The sequence below is a fragment of the Bufo bufo genome, chromosome 1, assembly GCF_905171765.1.
Source record: "Bufo bufo chromosome 1, aBufBuf1.1, whole genome shotgun sequence".
Lineage (NCBI taxonomy): Eukaryota > Metazoa > Chordata > Amphibia > Anura > Bufonidae > Bufo > Bufo bufo.
Window position 1 is genome coordinate 162,969,370 of NC_053389.1, and position 22,103 is coordinate 162,991,472.

Sequence of the window (22,103 nt, forward strand, 5' to 3'; positions counted from 1 at the left end):
AGCTGCCAGGAGTTCAGAGATAAAGGACTACACATATCGGCCAGATGACAGCTCAAAGTAAAAGTAAGATGCTCACAGCTAGGTTAAAACTTAGCCCTTTATAACCAAAAGTGAGTAAAATAGAATCTTAAAAATTTTTGCAAAATGTTATTAAATTGTGATATCAAAAATATCAAACATATACACACAGACAATGGGGGAGATTTATCAAACTGATGTAAAGCAGAACTGCTTTAGTTGTCTATAGCAACCAATCAGATTCTACCTTTCATTTTCCCCAGCTCTTTTGGAAAATAAAAGGTGGAATCTGATTGGTTTCTATGGGCAACTAAGCCAGTTCTACTTTACACCAGTTGGATAAATCTCCCCCAATATGTCAAACCACTGATGATAGTCCTGAGCTGCCCAGTAGGGACTCTAAGGTAAGACTTACTACAGTCATAAAATCCCTATAGGGTCCCAATGCATTTTGCTCAGTGACTTGTTACCATCATAAACTCAGCAGTCACACCTAGTATCATCATAATCTTACAATCATACAGCCACGTGTGGCACCATCATGACAGTAGAATCATTTGTGACAACACAGCAATGACTAAGAAAACAAACAAACAAAAAACAAACAAGAAGAAGCAAAAGGGCACAACCAACATGAACTTTACCTTCAGCCTGAAAAATTTAAGCACTTGAGCCATGTCAAAGTTCTGGTCAGCACATAACATGTCAGCAGCAATCTGTGCAGGGAGGAAGTTATAAAATAAACATCCAATAAACATGGAATGCATTAAAACAAATGTTGGTTGGACATAGCCTCTCCGCCCATATACTGCTAAATGACATCTGAGAATAATAAATTGACCGGTTCCCTCAGGTGTCACCAGCAAAAGGAGCGTGAATTTTGAATAATGAATTTGGATTCTGCAGCAGCGGTTGGCGTGTGTATTCGCTGCCGAGCGTCATCCTCATAAAATAGACAGGACAGGAAGCCAAAGAGGATGATTAGAGTGGAGGAGAAGCCAGGAGACGGCGCAACGCCGTGGCTAACATTGTGGCTAATATTTAAACTGCCTTTGATTGGACAATGACATGTTCAGCCATGATATCCCCTCAGCCCCACCATCTCTCCAAAAAAGAACACGCACTACAAATATTAAAGAGACGGCAGCCAAATAAATCCATTTACAAGGCTCAGCTGGGAGATCAGGAAAAGACAATTATCACTAAGGACGACGCAGGAATCCTGATCAGGGAGATGTTGCCTCCACTTCAAGGATCATTATGCATGCATTGCCAAGTACTTCAGACAACATCTACAATGAGGCACAAATATGCAAAAATGAATGGCATGGCGGCACATCCGGTAACTCTGTGTAAAGTAAGGGATCACTTAGTAGGAATATGGACATATAACATGGCTGCTAACATGTCATTGTAGTTGGGCAGTATGGTGGCTTAGTGGTTAGCACTGTTGTCCTGCAGCCCTGGGGTTCTAGGTTTAAATCTGATCCATCTGCATAGAGTTAGTATGTTCTCCCCATGTTTGCTCCATTAAACTATGTAAAATAAATTCAAAGCAAAGTGCAGAAAACACTTCTGGCCACTAGATGTCAGTGTGGAGCCCTTTTAAGTACGCACGGTATATATTTTACAATGTCCTTTATAGGTTATTCTAGGCCAGGATTTTTAAAACTTAAATTCCACACATTTTTAAAAACCTAAAATAGGTCCAAGTTTCTGTACCGATTCATTTAATTAAATATCTTTATAGGAGTCAGAGCTTAGACTTTCTGATACATAGCGCCAAATCCCCTGTATAGACATAGTTAAATGATAGCACTATTCAGGAGAGTTTATGGCATATGAATTTAACCAGCGCCCATTGAAATCAGTAATAATTCTGTGTTCAGTTATCTCATCAGCTCTTTCTAGTAGTGGCTCCATTTGGAGAGAATGTTATGTAATTCTTGTCTTCTTTTAAGGGTCGGTAACTCTGTAGAATTCATGTTACCCACACTCCTTCCCTTTATCCATGTCCTGTCCCATCCCATGATGGACAAGGTACAGATGAAAAAAATACACATCTATGTAACATAAAAAAATGGAGCTCTAACCCGAGCAACCCCAACTCCATAGAAGCCTTCTTCTAAGAGGATGAAACTCACCACCATGATATCATCATTCAGCTTCTTGCTGGATATTGCAAGCTCCAAGTCAGCAACTGCTCCAAGTCTGGTGTCATAGGTGGTCGTCCCATCATTAATGATATTGTCCACGGGGAATTCATTGGCCGTTGCCCATCGCTCATAGTGTTTATATCTGGTGGATAACGAGAGGCATCGTGACACACAGAAAATTATCTCCAGACAACACTGTACATGCCACATAAACAACAGAGTCACTGTGTGACAGCTCTGGAGTTCCATAAGGCTGCAATTCAGGATTCGTACAGATTGTACAGGACAAATAATGTACTCCACAAGCAGAATAGTGAGTGCAGCTCTGGAGTAGAATACAGGATGTAGGCTCAGAGAGGCTGTTATAGCCAAATCAGGTTTGCGTCACCTTATTTTAAACTATATATTCAGGTTTACGGGACGCTAAATTTGAAAACAAAAAATCTTTATTCAAATCATTAGTTATAGGTTAGAAGGAGTTAGACACAACACACACAAAAAGGGAAAAGATGAACCTTAAATCAGTGGTGATGGTGAAAACTGTAGGTAATAGGTAGCAGAACACCCACAGCAAACCATATATAGCACCTGTGTCCCCAATTTCAGGGCACGCAACTATCACCACCGATATTGGTTCTAGCTAGAGTATAACACAGGTTGTAACTCAGGATACGTACAGGATAAGTAATTCATGTATACAGTGACTCTACCAGCAGAACAGCAAGTACAGCTTTAGGGTCCATTCAGGCGTCCGTAGTGTATTGCAGACCGCAAAACACGGATATCGCACATTGCCGGCACTTATATAGAAATGCCTATTCTTGACTGTGGCTGCGGACAAGAATAGGACATGTTCTATTTTTTTTGCGGGGCCACGGACCAGAAGTGCGGATGCGGGCAGCACACTCTGTGCTGCCCGCATCCGCACTTCAGGTCCGCGGCCCCATTGAAAATTAATGAGTCCGCACCGTTCGGCAATTTGCGGACCATTCATGCGAACGTCTGAATGGACCCTAATACTGCAGCATAATACTGGATGTAACTCAGGATTAGGGATGAGCGAACTTCAGTTCGAGTATGTGCTGAATTGTGTTATGGATTCCGTTACCATGGACCATAACACAATTCCATGAGAGGACTCCTGCAAAACAGAAAACGGACAGATCTGTTATGCTGGCCATAGACTTCTATTACGACAGAAAGCCTCTAAAGGCGTTATGGTCAGTGGTAACAGAATCCAAAATGGAATTCAGCATATATACCCAAACCAGAACTTCAAAACTTGAAGTTTGCTCATCCCTACTCAGGATCAATACAGGATAAGTAATGTAATGTATGTACACAGTGACTCCACCAGCAGAATAGTGAGTGCAGCTCTGGAGTATAATACAGGGTGTAACTCAGGATCAGTACAGAATAAGTAATGTATATACACAGTGGGCCAGATTTATCATTCCTCTGACAGCTCACTCCACTTTCACATATGGCTAAAGTCAGTTTTAGCCAAGTCAGATTTATGATCGGCCCTTTAAGACTGTAATAAATGTGGTTTGACGGTAGCAGTTTATCCGTCAGTAAGCAGCTTTACAAAAGTCGCACATCTTTACGAAAAAGTCGCACGTTTTTATGAAAAAGTCGCATGTTCTATTAAAAAGTCTCATAAGATAAGCATGGTCCTCACTGGAGTGAAATTGGGACTTTTTTGCGACTTTTTTGCGACTTTTTTAAATAGTCCCAATAGTAAATCTGTCTAGAGATTCATTTACATAAGAAAACACGCCCACTTTCAGAAAACTGGCGAGCATAGTGCAGAGCAGAAAAAAGTCGCAAATTTGTGCGCAGTTTTAGCGTTTGGGACTTTTTTGGGACTTTTTCACTCCATTATTCTGACTTGAGCTAATGATAAATCTGGCCCAGTGACTCTACCAGCAGAAAAGTGAGTGCAGCTCTGGAGTACAATATAGGATGTAACTCAGGTTGAGTAAAGGAAATGTACATTAGAAGACAGTTATTCCATTGTTTGTGTAGAATAATTCTATGTGTGACCTGTAATATGAGGATCAGAGCTGAAGCTATACTATACATTTAGTAGCGTAGGGGATGAAAAATGTTGGAGGAAAAAAATGTTTGCAGTTAGGGAACATACTTGTCTGCATTTGTCACCAGATAAACTTCACTGAAGAGCTGTCTCCTGAAATAAAACAAACAATAAATTAATAAAGAAATAATTGGCTATTTAGTGTGACTATGGTAATATTTTAGCAATATAGGGTCCAATGTTTGTATATTCTGATGGTATTGTTATTACAATGTTTACTTTATGTACACCTTTGAATCAGATTTTAAGGTGAAAAAAAACATCAAAGTATTTTTTTTTTTTTTTAAGTGTGGTGTGAATATCGTTGATGCCTACATGCATAGACTTTTCCTAAACCTGCCTAGTGTGTCAGGCTTTTTCATGTTTTCTGCATTGATTCTTTTTACACTATGCTACGTTGATTTATGATAAGAGTGTTAAAAATTTAATATAACCATTTAGCCTTCGGTTCTTCTCATCCGTCAGAAGACAAAAACAAAACAAAAAAACAACAAGATCCTGGGGGAAAAAAAAACGGATCCTGTTGCATCAATTATGTATAGGATCATTTTTTTTTATTTTTTTTTTACAGGATCCTGAAAAAAAAAAAACTGATCCTGTTGCATCAGTTGTCATCCGCCATTTGAGCCATTTCCATCTGAGATAAGTTTTTTAGACGGAAAGAAAAGTACTGCATGCAGGACTTTTTTGGGCTACTTTCACACTGGTGTTTACTTGTTCCGGCAGGGGAACAGTATGCCTGATCCGTAACTACAGTGTACATTCGTCAGCTGTCGGATGTCTGCCCGGCCCCATTCACTATAATGGGGAGCGGCGTGGATCCAGCCGCAGCACAGTAAATATGGCAACGCCGTGCAACAGGCCTTACCCGTCTAAAAAGAAGGAAATGGCTCAAACGGATGACAACTGATGCATCAGAAGAACGAATCAGAAGACGGATCAGAAGAACGAAAAGTTAAATGGTAACTCAGCCTTAATATGGCACAACTAGGAGTTGATACAATTTCTAAGGTAAAAACTCTTATTTCAACACTTGCATGTATCTGTGCATTGAGCTTGGTTTTCATACTGTATCTATAATATGTAGTAAGCCTGGTTCTGTTACCACATCTATGCTGTGAGCCCGGTTCTGGTACTGAATCTATGTAATAATCTTGGTCCTGTTACTATATCTATGCAGTAGCATTGGATCTACTATTGTATCTGTGTATGAAGCTTGGTTTTGTTACCATATCTATACAGTAAGCTTGGTTCTTTCATCATATCTATGCAATGAATTTAGTTCGGTTACTGTACCTAAGTAGTAAGTTTGGTTCTTGTAACATATTTAGGAAGTGTAAGACTGGTGGGGGCCCACATTCTTCATACAGCCCAGGGCCCATGTAGCCTTAGCCATCCTCTGTGTGGGAGCTACACACATGCCAGATTAAAAGATATTTTTATCAGTGATGCTGCTAATAAAAGCGCGGACAACTACAGCCTCTGCCTTGCACTGACAGCACTTTTTCAGATTCAAAACTGCTCACAGGCTCACTTTAAATACTCTTGGTGTAACTTACTAGGAAAGTCGTTTTAGACGACGTTCTTAATAACCCTGTGCTGGGGGCTTGATGTGCCTAAGGCTACTTTCACACTGGCGTTATGGTTTCAGTTTGTGAGATCCGTTCAGGGCTCTCACAAGCGGTCCAAAATGGATCAGTTTTGCCCTTAATGCATTCTGAATGGATAAGGATCCGCTCAGAATGCATCAGTTTGCCTCCGTTCAGTCTCCATTCCGCTTTTAAGGAGGACACCAAAACACAGCCTGCAGCATTTTGGTGTCCGTCTGACGAAACTGAGCCAAACGGATCCATCCTGACACACAATGTACAGTGCTGCCCATAATTATTCATACCCCAGGCAAATTTTATTCAACCAGCAAGTAATTTTTTGACGGGAAATGACATAGGTGTCTCCCAAAATATAATAAGACGATGTACAAGAGGCATTATTGTGGGGGAAAAAACATTTCTCAGCTTTTATTTACATTTGAGCAAAAAGTGTCCAGTCCAAAACTATTCATACCCTTCTCAATAATCAATAGAAAAGCCTTTATTGGCTATTGCAGCAATCAAACGCTTCCTATAATTGCAGACCAGCTTTTTGCATGTCTCCACAGGTATTTTTGCCCATTCATCTTTAGCAATGAGCTCCAAATCTTTCAGGTTGGAGGGTCTTCTTGCCATCACACTGATCTTTAGCTCCCTCTACAGATTCTCAATTGGATTCAAGTCTGGACTCTGGCTGGGCCACTCCAAAACGTTAATGTTGTTGTCTGCTAACCATTTCTTCACCACTTTTGCTGTGTGTTTTGGGTCATTGTCATGCTGAAATGTCCACTGGTGCCCAAGGCCAAGTTTCTCTGCAGACTGCCTGATGTTGTCGTTGAGAATCCTCATGTATCGCTCTTTTTTCATGGTGCCATTTACTGTGATTAGGTTCCCAGGTCCATTGGCTGAAAAACACCCCCAAAGATTTAGGTTCCCACCACCATGTTTGACAGTGGGGATGGTGTTCTTCGGGTTGAAGGCTTCTACTTTTTTGTACGCCAACTGGACACTTTTTGCTCAAATGTAAATAAAAGCTGAGAAATGTTTTTTTCCCCACAATAATGCCTCTTGTACATCGTCTTATTATCTTTTGGGAGACACCTATGTCATTTCCCATCAAAAAATTACTTGCTGGTTGAATAAAAGTAACTTTAAGTCAAAATTTGCCAGGGGTATGAATAATTATGGGCAGCACTGTAAGTCAATGGGGACGGATTAGTTTTCACTGACACAATCTGGCACAATAGAAAACAGATCAGTCCTCCATTGACATTCAATGGTGTTCAAGACGGATCCGTTTTGGCAATGTTAAAGATAATACAAACGGATCTGTTCAAAATGGATGCAGATGGTTGTATTATCAGTAACGGAAGTGTTTTTGCTAGTGTGAAAGTAGCCTTAGGCGCATCCACTTCGCATTCAGCTCCCTTGCTGGCGTAGATTTACATCATTTTCTATGCCTAAAACAGGCATAGAAAATGATAAATGAGACCGGCCGGCCGACTCACCCCAATTTTTAGAACTAGCGTACATGGCGTGGATGGGGACAAAGTTGCAGATTTAGCTGCAAGTCCACTTTGCGACCGATTCGGAGACACATCTACGCCATAAATTGGCATATATCTATTCATAAATGATCCCCTCTGTGTTGCTGTGAACTCTACTCTTTCCTCTATGCAATTCAGGTTGTCACCTTTCACAAAAGATCAGCACTAATATGCCCCTCATACACACAACCGTGTCCGTATTGCACTCTGCTATGCGTCCGCAAAATATGGACACTTTCCATGTGCAATCTGCATTTTTTTCACTATCATTTAGAAATGACTATTCGCATCTGCAATACAGACAAAAAGAGGACATGTTCCAAAATTTGTGGAACAGAGGTGCTGATAGCACACGGATGACATCTGAATGAATGGGTCCATGAGCAATTTACAAAAAATGCGCATTGGACATGGATGCAAAATATGGTCATGTGCATGAGGCCATACTTTGAGTTGCTGTCTGAACCCATTCTAATTACAAAAAAGACCTCTCAGCTCGTGTATGACGTTTACATTATTAGTCATTTATACACTGCTTCAAAAAATAAAGGGAACACTTAAACAACACAATGTAACTCCAAGTCAATCACACTTCTGTGAAATCAAACTGTCCACTTAGGAAGCAACACTGAGTGACAATCAATTTCACATGCTGTTGTGCAAATGGGATAGACAACAGGTGGAAATTATAGGCAATTAGCAAGACACCCGAAATAAAGAAGTGGTTCTGCAGGTGGTGATCACAGACCACTTCTCAGTTCCTATGCTTCCTGGCTGATGTTTTGGTCACTTTTGAATGCTGGCGGTGCTTTCACTCTAGTGGTAGCATGGGACGGAGTCTACAACCCACACAAGTGGCTCAGGTAGTGCAGCTTATCCAGGATGGCACATCAATGCGAGCTGTGGCAAGAAGGTTTGCTGTGTCTGTCAGCGTAGTGTCCAGAGCATGGAGGCGCTACCAGGAGACAGGCCAGTACATCAGGAGACGTGGAGGAGGCCGTAGGAGGGCAACAACCCAGCAGCAGGACCGCTACCTCCACCTTTGTGCAAGGAGGAACAGGAGGAGCACTGCCAGAGCCCTGCAAAATGACCTCCAGCAGGCCACAAATGTGCATGTGTCTGCTCAAACGGTCAGAAACAGACTCCATGAGGGTGATATGAGGGCCCGACATCCACAGGTGGGGGTTGTGCTTACAGCCCAACACCGTGCAGGATTTGGCATTTGCCAGAGAACACCAAGATTGGCAAATTCGCCACTGGCGCCCTGTGCTCTTCACAGATGAAAGCAGGTTCACACTGAGCACATGTGACAGACGTGACAGAGTCTGGAGACGCCGTGGAGAACGTTCTGCTGCCTGCAACATCCTCCAGCTTGACTGGTTTGGCATTGGGTCAGTAATGGTGTGGGGTGGCATTTCTTTGGAGGGCCGCACAGCCCTCCATGTGCTCGCCAGAGGTAGCCTGACTGCCATTAGGTACCGAGATGAGATCCTCAGACCCCTTGTGAGACCATATGCTGGTGCGGTTGGCCCTGGGTTCCTCCTAATGCAAGACAATGCTAGACCTCATGTGGCTAAAGTGTGTCAGCAGTTCCTGCAAGACGAAGGCATTGATGCTATGGACTGGCCCGCCCGTTCCCCAGACCTGAATCCAATTGAGCACATCTGGGACATCATGTCTTGCTCTATCCACCAACGTCACGTTGCACCACAGACTGTCCAGGAGTTGGCAGACGCTTTAGTCCAGGTCTGGGAGGAGATCCCTCAGGAGACCGTCCGCCACCTCATCAGGAGCAGGCACAGGCGTTGTAGGGAGTTCATACAGGCACGTGGAGGCCATACACACTACTGAGCCTCATTTTGACTTGTTTTAAGGACATTACATCAAAGTTGGATCAGCCTGTAGTGTGTTTTTCCACTTTAATTTTGAGTGTGACTCCAAATACAGACCTCCATGGGTTGAAAAATTTGATTTCCATTTTTAATTTTTGTGTGATTTTGTTGTCAGCACATTCAACTATGTAAAGAACAAAGTATTTCAGAAGAATATTTAATTAATTCAGATCTAGGATGTGTTATTTTTGTGTTCCCTTTATTTTTTTGAGCAGTGTATTATTTGGTCATCTGACCTTAAGGCGTCTCTTTACACGTGCTGCATTCTCATTAAATCATCTACATATACAAAACGTGACCTACAAAAACACTGTGAGACTATTTAAAAATCTCAGTAGTTAGTAGGCAGATACCCTTCTTTCCATTTAGTATCTGTGATGGGGACCCGATGGCAGGAAAGGCAGCCCGATGCCTTCCTTAGGCATCGTGGTTGCCTTCCGTAATAGCCTGTGAGCCCCCTGGATCTCACAGGCAGGAAGGCTGTAAGGCCCCTTGCAGACGAGCGTGTCCGGATGCGTTGCGTCTGCGATCAAGGAAAATCGTGCGAGTGCGTACGCAATTTCAGTCAGTTTTGACTGCGATTGCACTGCTCAGTTTTTTCCGCACGAGTGCAATACGTTTTGCACGCGTGTAAGAAAAAACTGATTGTGGTACCCAGACCCAAACCCGGAATTCTTCACTGAAGTTCGGGTTTGGGATAGGTGTTCTGTAGATTTTATTATTTTCCCTTATAACATGGTTATAAGGGAAAATAATAGCATTCTGAATACAGAATGCTTAGTAAAATGTCGATTGAGGGGTTAAAAAATAGAGACGATTACTCTTACCGGTAATTGGATTTTCCAATAGCCTCCACAACGGCACTCCAGGAGGGTGTCCCCGCCTCCCCAGGACAGGAAACAACGTAGAAGCTCAAGTTTAAAAGGCCCCCTCCCCTTACCTGCTTCAGTTAATGAGATAGGACTCGGTTAGTTAGTTGGTTCAAAACTGTATTGATATAATGACAACATAACATGAATAACATAATACTCCCACATTAATTATACAACTTGGGTAGGGAATCCAGTGCCGTTGTGGAGGCTATTGGAAAATCCGATTACCGGTAAGAGTAATAGTCTATTTTCCCCGGCGCCTCCACAACGGCACTCCAGGAGGATTAATAGAGAAATAAACTCTAGGGTGGGACTACTGCAGATAAGACTTTTCTGCCATATGACAACTCATGACTTCTGAGTACATCTAATTTATAATGTTTAAAGAAAGTATTTGGATTTTTCCATGTAGCTGCTGTACATATTTGTTCTACTGAGGCAGAGGCGTTTTCCGCCCACGAGTCCGACACGGCTCTGGTAGAGTGTGCTTTGATTCCTTTAGGAGGGGTCAAGTTCCTCTGCAGATAGCAGAACTCGATGGTGTTCCGAATCCATCTGGATATAGTGCCTTTGCTTGCCGCTGATCCCTTGTACTGGCCTTGATATTGAAGGAGGAGATGGTCCGATTTTCTGAATGTCGCTGAGATTTCCAGGTAAGTTAGTAGACATCTCCTGACATCCAGGTTATGGAATTTTCTCTCCAAGTCAGAGGTTGGATCCTCACAAAAGGATGGAAGTGACACCTCCTGTTGGCGGTGGAATTTTGAGGCCACCTTGGGTAGAAACATTGGGGTGTGTCTAAGAATAATACGGTCCTCTAATACTGTGGGATAAGGTCCTTTACAGGAGAATGCCTGAACCTCACCTACCCTTTTGGCTGATGTTATAGCCAGCAGAAAGGCAGTCTTTAAGGACAAAAGTTTAAGTGAGATCTCTTCTAAAGGCTCAAAGGGTGCTTCCATTAGGACCTCTAATACTAGGTTCAAGTCCCAAGGGGGAATGGTCGAATGAATAAATGGGCATTTCCTGAATGCTCCTTTTATGAACCTCTTTATTAATGGTACGTCTGCCAATTTCACATCGAGGAAGCTACTTAATGCTGAGACCTGCACTTTTATGGTGTTGGGTCTGAGACCTTTATCAAGGCCTGCCTGTAAAAAGTCCAGTATGAGTGGGATATTATCTTCCTGATTGTGGTATATTCTGTCTCCTGCAAATCCTAGGAATGTTTCCCATGTTCTTTTGTAGATCCGTGAGGTAGAGGCCTTTTTACTGCATAATAGGGTAGATATTACGGATTCTGATAGACCTCTTTGCTGTAAGTGGACCCGTTCACTTTCCATGCTGTTAAGTGAAGACTTGCTACCTCTGGATGAAGTACCGGCCCCTGACGTAGTAGTCCCGGATATGATGGGAGAGACCAGTATTGACCTGCCGACAGATTGTAGAGGAGGGGAAACCAGGACCTTTTGGGCCAAAAGGGAGCGATTAATATTAGGTGCGCTTTCTCTTCTATTATTTTCATTAGCACCTTTGAAATTATATTGTACGGGGGAAATGCGTACAGGAGATCTTTTGGCCATGGACAGGACAGGGCGTCCACCATCAGTGGGTGATCCTTGCTGGAGAGGGAACCGAATAACTTGAGTTGTCTGTTTTTCTGGTTTGTGAAGAGATCTACTTTTGGTAACCCCCATTTGAGAGCTATTTGTTTGAACATGTTGGGATCTAGAGACCATTCTCCCACTTTTAGAACCTCTCTGCTGAGATAGTCTGCTATTCTGTTTTCCTCTCCTTTCAGATGGACCGCTACCAGGGACTTTATATTTTTTTCTGCCCAGCTGAAGATTTCCCCTGCCAACTTTTGTAGCCTTTTGCTTCTGGTACCCCCTTGTCGGTTCAGGTAGGCTATGGTAGCAGCATTGTCGGACAGTATTTTCACATGATGGGTTTTTACGTATGGAAGAAGATGTGTTAGCACCTCCCGTACTGCCGACAGTTCTCTTACGTTTGAAGAGGCTGCAGACATCTCTGGGCTCCAGGTGCCCTGGATTACATGACTTCCTGTATGGCCTCCCCAGCCTCGGCTGCTGGCGTCGGTTGTTATAATGATCTGGTTTGTCGATCGCCAAAAGACTCCTCTTTGGAGGTTTCTCTTTATCTTCCACCAAAAGAGAGATATTTTTACTCTTAGTGGAATTTCTACCTTCCTGTTTAAGGAGTTTTGCTCTCCGTCCCAGGATTCCAGGAGAAAACTTTGTAAAACTCTCGTGTGATGCTGTGCCCATCGCACTGCGGGAATAGTGGATGTTAGATGACCTAACAGTCTCATGATGTCTCTTATGGTCACTTTTTTTGCTTCGCAAATTTAGGAGATTTTTTATGCTTATCTGTTTTTCTGGGGGTAGAAAGGACATGAGATTGTATGAGTCTAGCAGTTTCCCTAGAAATTTTTTCTGTTGACTGGGAACCAGGTCGGATTTTTGGGTATTTATTAGCCAGCCTAACTTGGTCAGTTTCTCCTGCACCAGCTGCAGATGCCCCTGGAGAACCTGAAGAGATGAGCCTGCTATCAGGAGGTCGTCTAAGTATGGAACTACTAGGATACCCTGAAGGTGTAGAAACCCCATCACCTTGGCCATGATTTTTGAGAAAATTCTTGGGGCTGACGATATCCCGAAAGGAAGGGCCTGGAATTGGAAGTGAAACTCCTGACCTCCTAGAAGAAGGGCTATCCTGAGATATTTCTGGTAAGCTCTGTGTATAGGAACATGGTAATATGCGTCCGCAAGGTCTATAGTTACCATGTAGCAATTGCGGAATAGGAGATTCACTGTGGATCTGATCGACTCCATTTTGAATCTTTTGTAGGTCATGTATTTGTTTAGTTTTTTTAAATTGATTATTAGCCTGAAGGATTTGTTGGGTTTTTGAATAAGGAATATGGGGGAATAAAACCCTTGCCTCTCCTGACCTTCTGGGACTGGAACAATTACTCCCTTTTTTAAGAGAGACGATATCTCCAATTCTAAGGTATGTTGACTTTCCGGTTTTTTTAATGGTTTGTTGATAGAGAAATGCTCCGGAGGAGCCGTATCGAATTCTAGCTTGTACCCCATGGGTATGGTGTTTATGATCGAAGGGGCGGACGAGATCTTTTCCCAGGCCCTGGCAAACCTTCTTAGCCTGCCCCCTACTTGATGCCTGGCGTCATTGACCGGGCTTAGAGGTGGATTCGGGGTTAAAAAGGAACCCCCTCCCTCTCCCTCTGGAGAATTGCCATCTATTGGTGTTGTCCTTCCTCTTCTGGTCCGTTCTATTTCTCCTTTGATTACGAAAGGACCGACGTTGTTGATAGAATTTTGATTCTGAAGGAAACCCTTTCTTTTAGTCTGACGCTTTCTCTAAAATGTCCTCAAGGACTGACCCAAAAAGCTTATCCCCCTCGCACGGAATGGCGCATAGCCTACTCTTTGAGCTGGCGTCTCCGGACCAAGATCTAAGCCACACAGCTCTTCTTGTGGATATGGAGAGGGCTGCGGATCTAGCCGAGAGCTTCACCAGATCTGCCGATGCGTCTGACAAAAAATTACATGCCTGCTTTAGGGTAGGTATTGAGGCCAGGATTTCTTCCCTAGAAGTCCCTACTGCCAGGTGCTCTTCTAATTGGTCTAGCCATACTGACAGGGATCTTGATGTGCAAGTAGCTGCTATACTGGGCCTAAGCATGGCTGTGTTTGTCTCCCATGTTTGCTTTAATAGTCCCTCACATTTCTTATCCATGGGATCTTTAAGCAGGCCCATGTCCTCAAAGGGAAGACACGTCTTTTTAGATATTCTGGCGACAGGCGCATCAATTTTAGGTGTCTTGTCCCATAGAACTGAATCCTCCTCCATAAATGGGTATTTCCTTTTAAAGGAGGTCGATATTAAATTATTTTCCTCAGGATCTTTCCGTTATTTTTTAATTAAAGTCTTAATATTACTATGGACAGGAAAAACTTTCCTTTTTTTCTCTCCCAGCCCCTGGAACATTCTGTCCTGCACAGACTGAGGCTCCTTGGTCTCTTCAATTTTCATTGTGGCCCTAATGGTCCTTAATAGCCTCTCGGTTTCTTCTGGGCTACAGAGGGGTTTCCCCGATTCCTCATCAGAGGATTCGGATTCCTCAAGAGACACTACCTCTCCCTCTTCGGAGTCAGGCTCCGGCTGATGGTGCGACACCTGAGATCTTTGCGAGGTGGAGGGCTGAGGAGAACACGGAGGGAGTCTAGTATCAATTGCCAATTTCACCTCCTCTTTAATCATAACACGAATAGATTCTAGAAGAGAGGGTGATTCCTCCGCCACTATTTTGTCCGTACATTTAGGACACAGTGATTTTTTGGATTTAGAGGGTAGGGATTTTTTGCACATTGCACATCTTTTTTTAGACAAAGATTCCCAAGATCTTCTGGTGTTGGTGTCCTGGCCCTGAAAGATAATATTGAAATCTTTTTTAGGGCTTGTAATAGGCTACTCTACCACCAGCACCACACCAGTGAGGGAATAGTAGTGGAAATAGTAGTGTGCAATCTTCCACCCCCCCTTAAACGGGGCTAATACACACGGGAAGGAGGCTTACCGGGCTCTGGGCGGCAGGATCCACAGGCTTGCGGGTCTCAGGAGCTTCCACGGGAGCCGACATCTCACCAAGTGAAGCAGGACGCCGAACTCCTCGTTTCCAGCTCTATATCCGCCAGTCCTTTGATGTCACACGCCACCGGAAGTGACGCCGAGGACTGGCAAGTTTACTTCCGCCTGTGCGCGCGCATGCGCGCTTGATCCCTCGTTTCTGTAGTTAGATGAGGAACGGAGGCCCATGACTGTCTTCATGGACGGACTTACGCCTAAGGTACAGGGCAGTCAATCAATCCTATACCTCTGCACGGCCCTCCCGGATGGGGAAATTCTCCAGGCCGTGCGCACTGAACCCCCGCCGTAGCAGGAGCGGCTTCCACGCGATCCCGAGGACAGGAAACAACAAACTGAAGCAGGTAAGGGGAGGGGGCCTTATAAACTTGAGCTTCTACGTTGTTTCCTGTCCTGGGGAGGCGGGGACATCCTCCTGGAGTGCCGTTGTGGAGGCGCTGGGGAAAAAAAATAAAAATTAACTTGACTTTAATCAACTTACTAACATCATCTCCTAGCAACCATGCGTGAAAATCTCATTGCATCCGCACTTGCTTGCGATTTTCACGCATCCCCATTCACTTCTATAGGCCCTGCGTTGTGTGAAAAACACTGAATATAGAGCATGCTGCGATTTTCACGCAAAGCACAAGTGATACGTGAAAATCACCGCTCATCTGCACAGATCCATTGAAGTAAATGGGTCCGGATTCAGTGCAGGTGCAATGCATTCACCTCACACATTGCACCCCCGCGGAATTCTCGCCCGTGTGAAAGGGGCCTAAAGCCTCTTTTACACGAGCGTGACGGATTAGGTCCGGATGCATTCAGTGAAACTCGCACCATTTTCAAGCAAGTTCAGACAGTTTTGTCTGCGATTGCGCTAGCATGTCTACAATATTCCGTTCCTATAGGGCAGTGTCCTTTTATTTTGTTTAAAAAATGATTTTAGAGATATGTAAATTAGCCTTGTAAGGCACGAACTTCCTGGTGCCCAGCCACGCCCCCCCGTGAAGGAGCCCAGCACCGCCTATGTCCTCCGAATCTCCTCCTTTCATCAAAGTTAGATAGCCGTAATCTCGCGATGCACGAGCTCGCTCATGCGCAGTGCCGGTATAGTGTTCCTTCCCTGTGCTGGCATCAGCCTCAGGGAAGGAACTGCACAACGCGAGATTACCGCAATCTAACTGTGATGAAAGGAGGCGATTCGGAGGACGCAAACGGTGCTGGGCTCCTTCACAGGGGGCGTAGCTGGGCACCAGGAAGGTTAGTACAGCCCCTTGGGCACCTTACAAGGCTCATTTACATATCTCTAAAATCATTTTTTAAACAAAATAAAAGCACACAGCGCTATGGGACCGGTATATTGCGGACATGCTAGCGGTGATCTAGCCGTGCATGTCCGCAGCTCTATAACCGAAAACGAGGTGACAGAATCCCTTTAAAAAGTGGGTTTTGGAAATTTTCTAAAGAATTTCAAGATTTGCTTCTAAACTTCTAAGCCTTCTAACGTCCCAAAAAAAGAAAATGTCATTTACAAAATTATTCAAACATGAAGTAGACATATGTGGAATGTAAATAAATAACTATTTTAGGAGATATCACTATCTGTTTTAAAAGCAGAGAAATTTAAATTTGGGCAAATTTGTTATTTTTTTATAAATAAAAATGAAATATTTTGACTCAAATTTACCACTGTCATGAAGTACAATATGTGATGAGAAAACAATCTCAGAAGGACCTGGATAAGTAAAGGTGTTTTAAAGTTATTACCACATAGAGTGACACATGTCAGATTTGCTAAAAATGGCCAGGTCCTTAAAGGGCTTCTGTCACCCCATTAAACCGTTTTTTTTTTTTTCTTTACTAATAATCCCTACACTGCGATCTCAGCATACATAAGCTAATTAATGATTTTCGTTCAGTAGAACGCTCGGCCGCTCCATCCTCAATGCGCCTGCGCAGATGACGTCACATCTACACCCGGCGCAGGCGCATTGAGGAGCGAGCGGCCGAGTGAGTGGCCGCCTCTCAGTGTGCCTGCGCAGATTGAAGAGAGGTACGGCCGCGGCGCAGGCACCAGATATTCAATCAAAACAGGCAGGGCCAGCAGAGAAAGATCCCGTCCGCTGGCCCTGTCAATCAACAAGCCGAGGGGGCGTCATTACCATCGGAGGATGCGGCTGCTACCAGCAAGTAGCCGCCCTACTTGCTGGTAGCAAGGTAATTTACATATTTCAAAAATCGATTTTTAACAAATTCTACTCAACGAAAATCATTAATTAGCTTATGCATGATGAGATCGCAGTGTAGGGATTATTAGTAAAGAAAAAAACAAAAACGGTTTAATGGGGTGACAGAAGCCCTTTAAGGTGAAAAATAGCAGGGTCCTTAAGCTGTTAAAGGGATTTCCCAGTAAAAAAGTTACTGCAGCAAAGCCCCTGAAACCGAAGTGTTAGGTTGCATTCACATGATCGTAAGTGTTTTGCGGTCTGCAAAACACGGATGGCGGCCGCATGCGTTCCGCATTTTGCAGACCGCACATGGCCAGCGCTATATAGAGAATGCCTATTCTGGTCCACGGTTGCTCTATATTTTTTGCGGGGCCGCGGAACAGAACAACGGATGCGAACAGCACACGGTGTGCTGTCCACATCTTTTGCAGCACCATTGGAATGAAAGGGTCCGTACCCTTTGGTACGGATCAATTTATACAGTGGTGTGAATGCATACTTATACTTACCTGCTCCACACCACTCCAGTCCTCCACACTGTCCCCGCTGCCTCCATCTTCCGGTCCTCGTACTGTTTTCACCTGGCAGTCTATGAACATAGTCACATGCACCTCTCCAGCCAATGACTGGCTTCAGAGGTGATGTGGCCACAAGCAGCAAGTCACTGCTGAAGCCAATCATTGACTGGAGCGGTGTATGACTATGTCCATGCACTGCCAGGTGTAAACAGGCCAGGGAATGGAAGATGGAGGCAGTGGGGAAAGTGTGCGGGACCGGAGCGGTGTGGAGCAGGTCAGTATGAATCTTATATTTCAGGGGCCATGCTGCAGGCACTTGTTAAAAAATAATTTTTACTGGAAAAACACGGAAAAGTGGTGACCCTTCCTTCCATCCTGCCTCCTTTTCTTAAATCATCGCTTTCCTTCACTGCAGAGGACGGCGCTCACTGGTTATTACTGCCTCCAGTTACAGGCGCCATGCAATAAGCAGTAGCCCTTTACCTTACTAGCAGGGAAAGCGCTCATTGGTCAACACTTTACTAACCAGTCCTGAAAAGGCCTTAATGACCAGACACTTTTTTGTGATTTAGCGCACATAGTGGTTCAGATGGTAGTAACTTTTTTTTATTTGTTGGACTACCAAGATAATGTTTGCAACATTTTTTTATGTGACATATAGAGCTTTATAATTTATTTTTTAGTTTTATTTGGGGGAATTTACAAACCATTTTGATAAAGTTATTTTTTTTCTATTTATAACTCCTTATTCTTTAAATATGCAAACTGACACTAAAATAAATTATTATAATTAGTTCCCTATTTTTATTTTATTACCATATTTTTCGCCCTATAAGACGCACCGGCCCATAAGACGCACATAGGTTTTTGAGGAGGAAAATAAGAAAAAAAATATTTTGAACCAAAAGGTGTGCTTTTGGTGGGCTTTGAACTAATGGTAGCTTGTGGATGGCACTGTTATGGGGGCATCTGTGGATGGCACTGTTATGGGGGCATCTGTGGATGGCATGACACTGCTATGGGGGGGGGGGGGGGGGGGTATCTGTGGATGATAAAATTCTAACTGCCTGCAGTCACCAGTAGGGGGAGCTCCCATTGCCCTTGATATGTAGATCACCTTGAGCAATAGCTCCCAGAATTTTAACTATGGAAGTGTGTAAGAAAGCAGGGGTTTTGCCGATTTGTATCAGGAAAACTGAGCTCCAAACCCTATGAAGAGGAAAATCAATCAACCCACAATTATAAGGTGTATTTTATGTTCGATACAGCATTGGGTCACAGAACAAGAATAACTGTTTTAACAGTTAATGACATTAATAAGCTTTGGCATTGCTGCTAGTTTAATACAGTTAAAGGGATTACAATGACCCACAGTGACCGGGAGTAAATTGTGTGTTACTTACATGTAATTTTCTGCTTTTCTATGTTCAGTCATAATTAGTTACATTTTTTGGTATCTGCCGATCATTGTACCAGAGCGGGGGTATCACTGTGTCCTGGCAATGAATATGGGATACAGCCGGAGGTGATGACCATCACAAGTAAACGACATGGTGGCCACCATGTCAGGATCAGATGACCTGCATGGGATACAGCCGGAGGTGATGACCATCACAAGTAAACAACATGGTGGCCACCATGTCAGGATCAGATGACCTGCGCTTCAGCAAGAGGCAGATTCTGGACTTGGTCTCTGCACTCACCCACCGAACTTTCTGCAGTCAGACGTATTCACTAAAGAAGTGAGTTTCCTGCTGCATCAAAAGGCAGATTCCAGGCTTGGTCTCTGCAATAACCAATGGACTCGACATTCACCGGACTTTCCGCAATTAGATGTATTCACTGAAGTGTGTTTCCTGCTGCATCAACAGGCAGATTCCAGGCTTGGTCTCTGCAGAAGTCAACTCACTTGACATTTGCCATTGATTCAAGGAAAAATCTACCATCCTTGTTACGTGCCATCATTTTCCTCCACCACCAAGGGGAAGGGCAGTCCTTCAGCCATGGTTCCCTAGAGGTTTCCTCCACTGGGGGTTTATCCTCTCCTGAGTGCTGAAGGCCAGACTCTTCATGAGTCCCATAATCAACAGGGCCACACTTAAGACCAGTGCCCTGACTTCTAATGAGAACATCTACTGTACATTTGATACCTTGCAGTTAATAAAGAAGTTAGTGTATGTTAAGTAGTGGTGTGTCTGAGCCTTCATAGTCAACTGGATGGGGGTGGAGTGTGTCGGACCCCTGCTGATCAGATAGTGACGGCCTTTCTTAGTTTTACAGCTTGGCTTATTTTTTTTATCCCCTACTTACAGGATAGGGGATAAGTATCTGATCGGTGCGGACTGCTGGGTCCCCCAAGATCATGATAGGTATGTTCCCTTCTGCTTCATTCAATGTCTATGGGACTTCTGGAAATAGCTGAGCATTGTACTCGGCTATCTCCAGCAGTCCCATAGAGAGTGAACAGAGTAAGGGCTCATGCACACGACCGTATGCTGGCCGAGCTCATGCTGCGGACAGCAAATTGCTATCCGCAATGCACGGGCACCGACCGCGGGGCAGCTGCATGCGGATCCATTTACTTGAATGGAGTCCGCGATCCGCATCCGATAGCCCGCACCGCAAAAAAGTAGTGCATGCACTACTTTTTTGCAGTGCGTAGGCACATACAGTAAACCCACAGAAGCACTCTGTAGTACTTCTGTGGGCTTCAGATCCGTGCCTCCGTTTCGCATCTCCCGGATTGCGGACCCATTCAAGTGAATGGGTCCACGATCCATGATGCGGAATGCACACGGCCGGTGCCAGTGTACTGCAGACCCGCCATATGCGGGCCGCAATAAGGCCACGGCCGGGCAACTGCCATGTGCATGAGCCCTAACTATTGCAAGCTCGAGCTGCCACTTCATTCATAAGGGGACACAGGATCCAGTTCTCGTGATCAGTGGTGGTCCCAGATATTCTGTGGATAGGGGAAAGTTTTGTATTGACAGAAACTCTCTCCGGACCACATACCCATTGAAGTCAACGGGTCGGCAAAAAAATGTGGATGTAATATGGACCACATGCATATTTTTTGTGGATCCGCGATTTGCAGGCCGCAAAACGGATATGGTTATCTGCATGAGGCCTTATACAGATTCTACAGAAAAAAATAAAAATATAATAATTAAGAGGTATAGTCAGCGGTGTACCTCCAACGGAGGCAAGCCAAGCAGCTGCTATGGGGCCCCTGGAGGAAGGGGGCCCGGTCTTGGACAAAAGGCCCCGCTTCCTAATTACACTTAATTCTTACTTTTGTCTTGAGTCCCTGTCTGCGGCTCAGGCTCCGCTTTCAAACTCTCTGCTTCCTCTGCTGCCTGTCCTCGGGCCCCCCTTTACTCAGCACATCGTCAGTGGCTAGTGCTGCACCCGCTGGAGTCCTGACTAGCTGCTGTGCCACGGGAGTCGGGATTTAATTCCTCTGCAAGCAACTTGCAAGTGACAGTGTAGAGGATGATGAGAGTGACTTCTTTGGAAATGATGACTTTAGGTGAGAAGTGACTGTGCTGTCAGTAATATGTGTTTTGGGTGTGAAGTGAACCCCTCATTTCCAGTTCTACTATCTCAGCTCTGCAAATGAACCTGAATCTTCACCCTCTCAGTCATCGACACAGTGTAACGCCGCCATGCCCTGCTCTGTGCACTCAGGTACAGTAAGTGTCTCTGTGTCAGCTTCATGCACTGTTTGTCCTGCTTTACACTGTAGCTTAGCTCTATAAGGGCATTAGTGTCTATACAGAATTACACATTCATTCCATCATTACCGGTAAAGACAACATACGTGTTCACAGCTTTCCACCAGAAGTCCAGTATCTTCTTCCCCCCCACACCGGGCAGCAGAGCCTTGGGAACGTCCTCCAGAATACTATACAGCCCACTCTGATCATTCTAGAAGGGATTTGTGAAAACAAAAGCTTGTGTAATATTCACAGGATTAAATGTCACATTATAGCTGTGGATTGTATTGGATATAATGCCATGCAGATCACCATATTACACATCACATATAGAAGCACTCTACATTACATTACTTATCCTATACTGATACAGACTACAGAGTTAGGCCTCATGCACATGACCGTATTTATTTCGCGGTCCGCAAAAAACAGATCCTCAAAAAATACAGATGATGTCCATGTGCATTCCGTATTTTGCAGAATGGAACAGCTGGCCCCTAATAGAACAGTCCTATCCTTGTCCGCATTATTGAACAGGACATGTTCAATTTTTTTTACGGAACGGAAATATGGACATACGGAAACGGAATGCACACAAAGTAACTCTTTTTTTTGCGAAGCCATTGAAAGAAAATACGTTTGTGAGCATGAGCCCTTATATCCTATATTATGCTCCACAGCTGCACTTACTATTCTGCTGGTGCAGTCACTCTGTACATTACATTACTTACCCTGTACTGATCCTGAGTTACATCCTGTATTATACTCCGGAGCTGCACTCATTATTCT

At 44.1% G+C, this 22,103-nt stretch overlaps 1 protein-coding gene across 2 annotated transcripts in view; it reads right to left on the minus strand.

Annotated features, from left to right (window-relative positions):
- LOC121000734 (glucuronokinase 1-like) overlaps positions 1 to 22,103 on the minus strand; it is a 75,574-nt gene that overhangs the window by 41,358 nt on the left and 12,113 nt on the right. The window contains exons 2-5 of one of the 2 annotated variants that reach the window (XM_040431358.1): positions 21,419 to 21,525; positions 4,321 to 4,365; positions 2,163 to 2,316; positions 663 to 734 (exon numbers count right to left, since the gene is read on the minus strand). In XM_040431358.1, coding sequence (XP_040287292.1) covers positions 663 to 734; positions 2,163 to 2,316; positions 4,321 to 4,365; positions 21,419 to 21,525 — 378 coding nt within the window. Of the gene's footprint in view, positions 1 to 662; positions 735 to 2,162; positions 2,317 to 4,320; positions 4,366 to 21,401; positions 21,526 to 22,103 lie in introns of those variants that run through there. The other variant, XM_040431366.1, reaches the window with a different exon arrangement.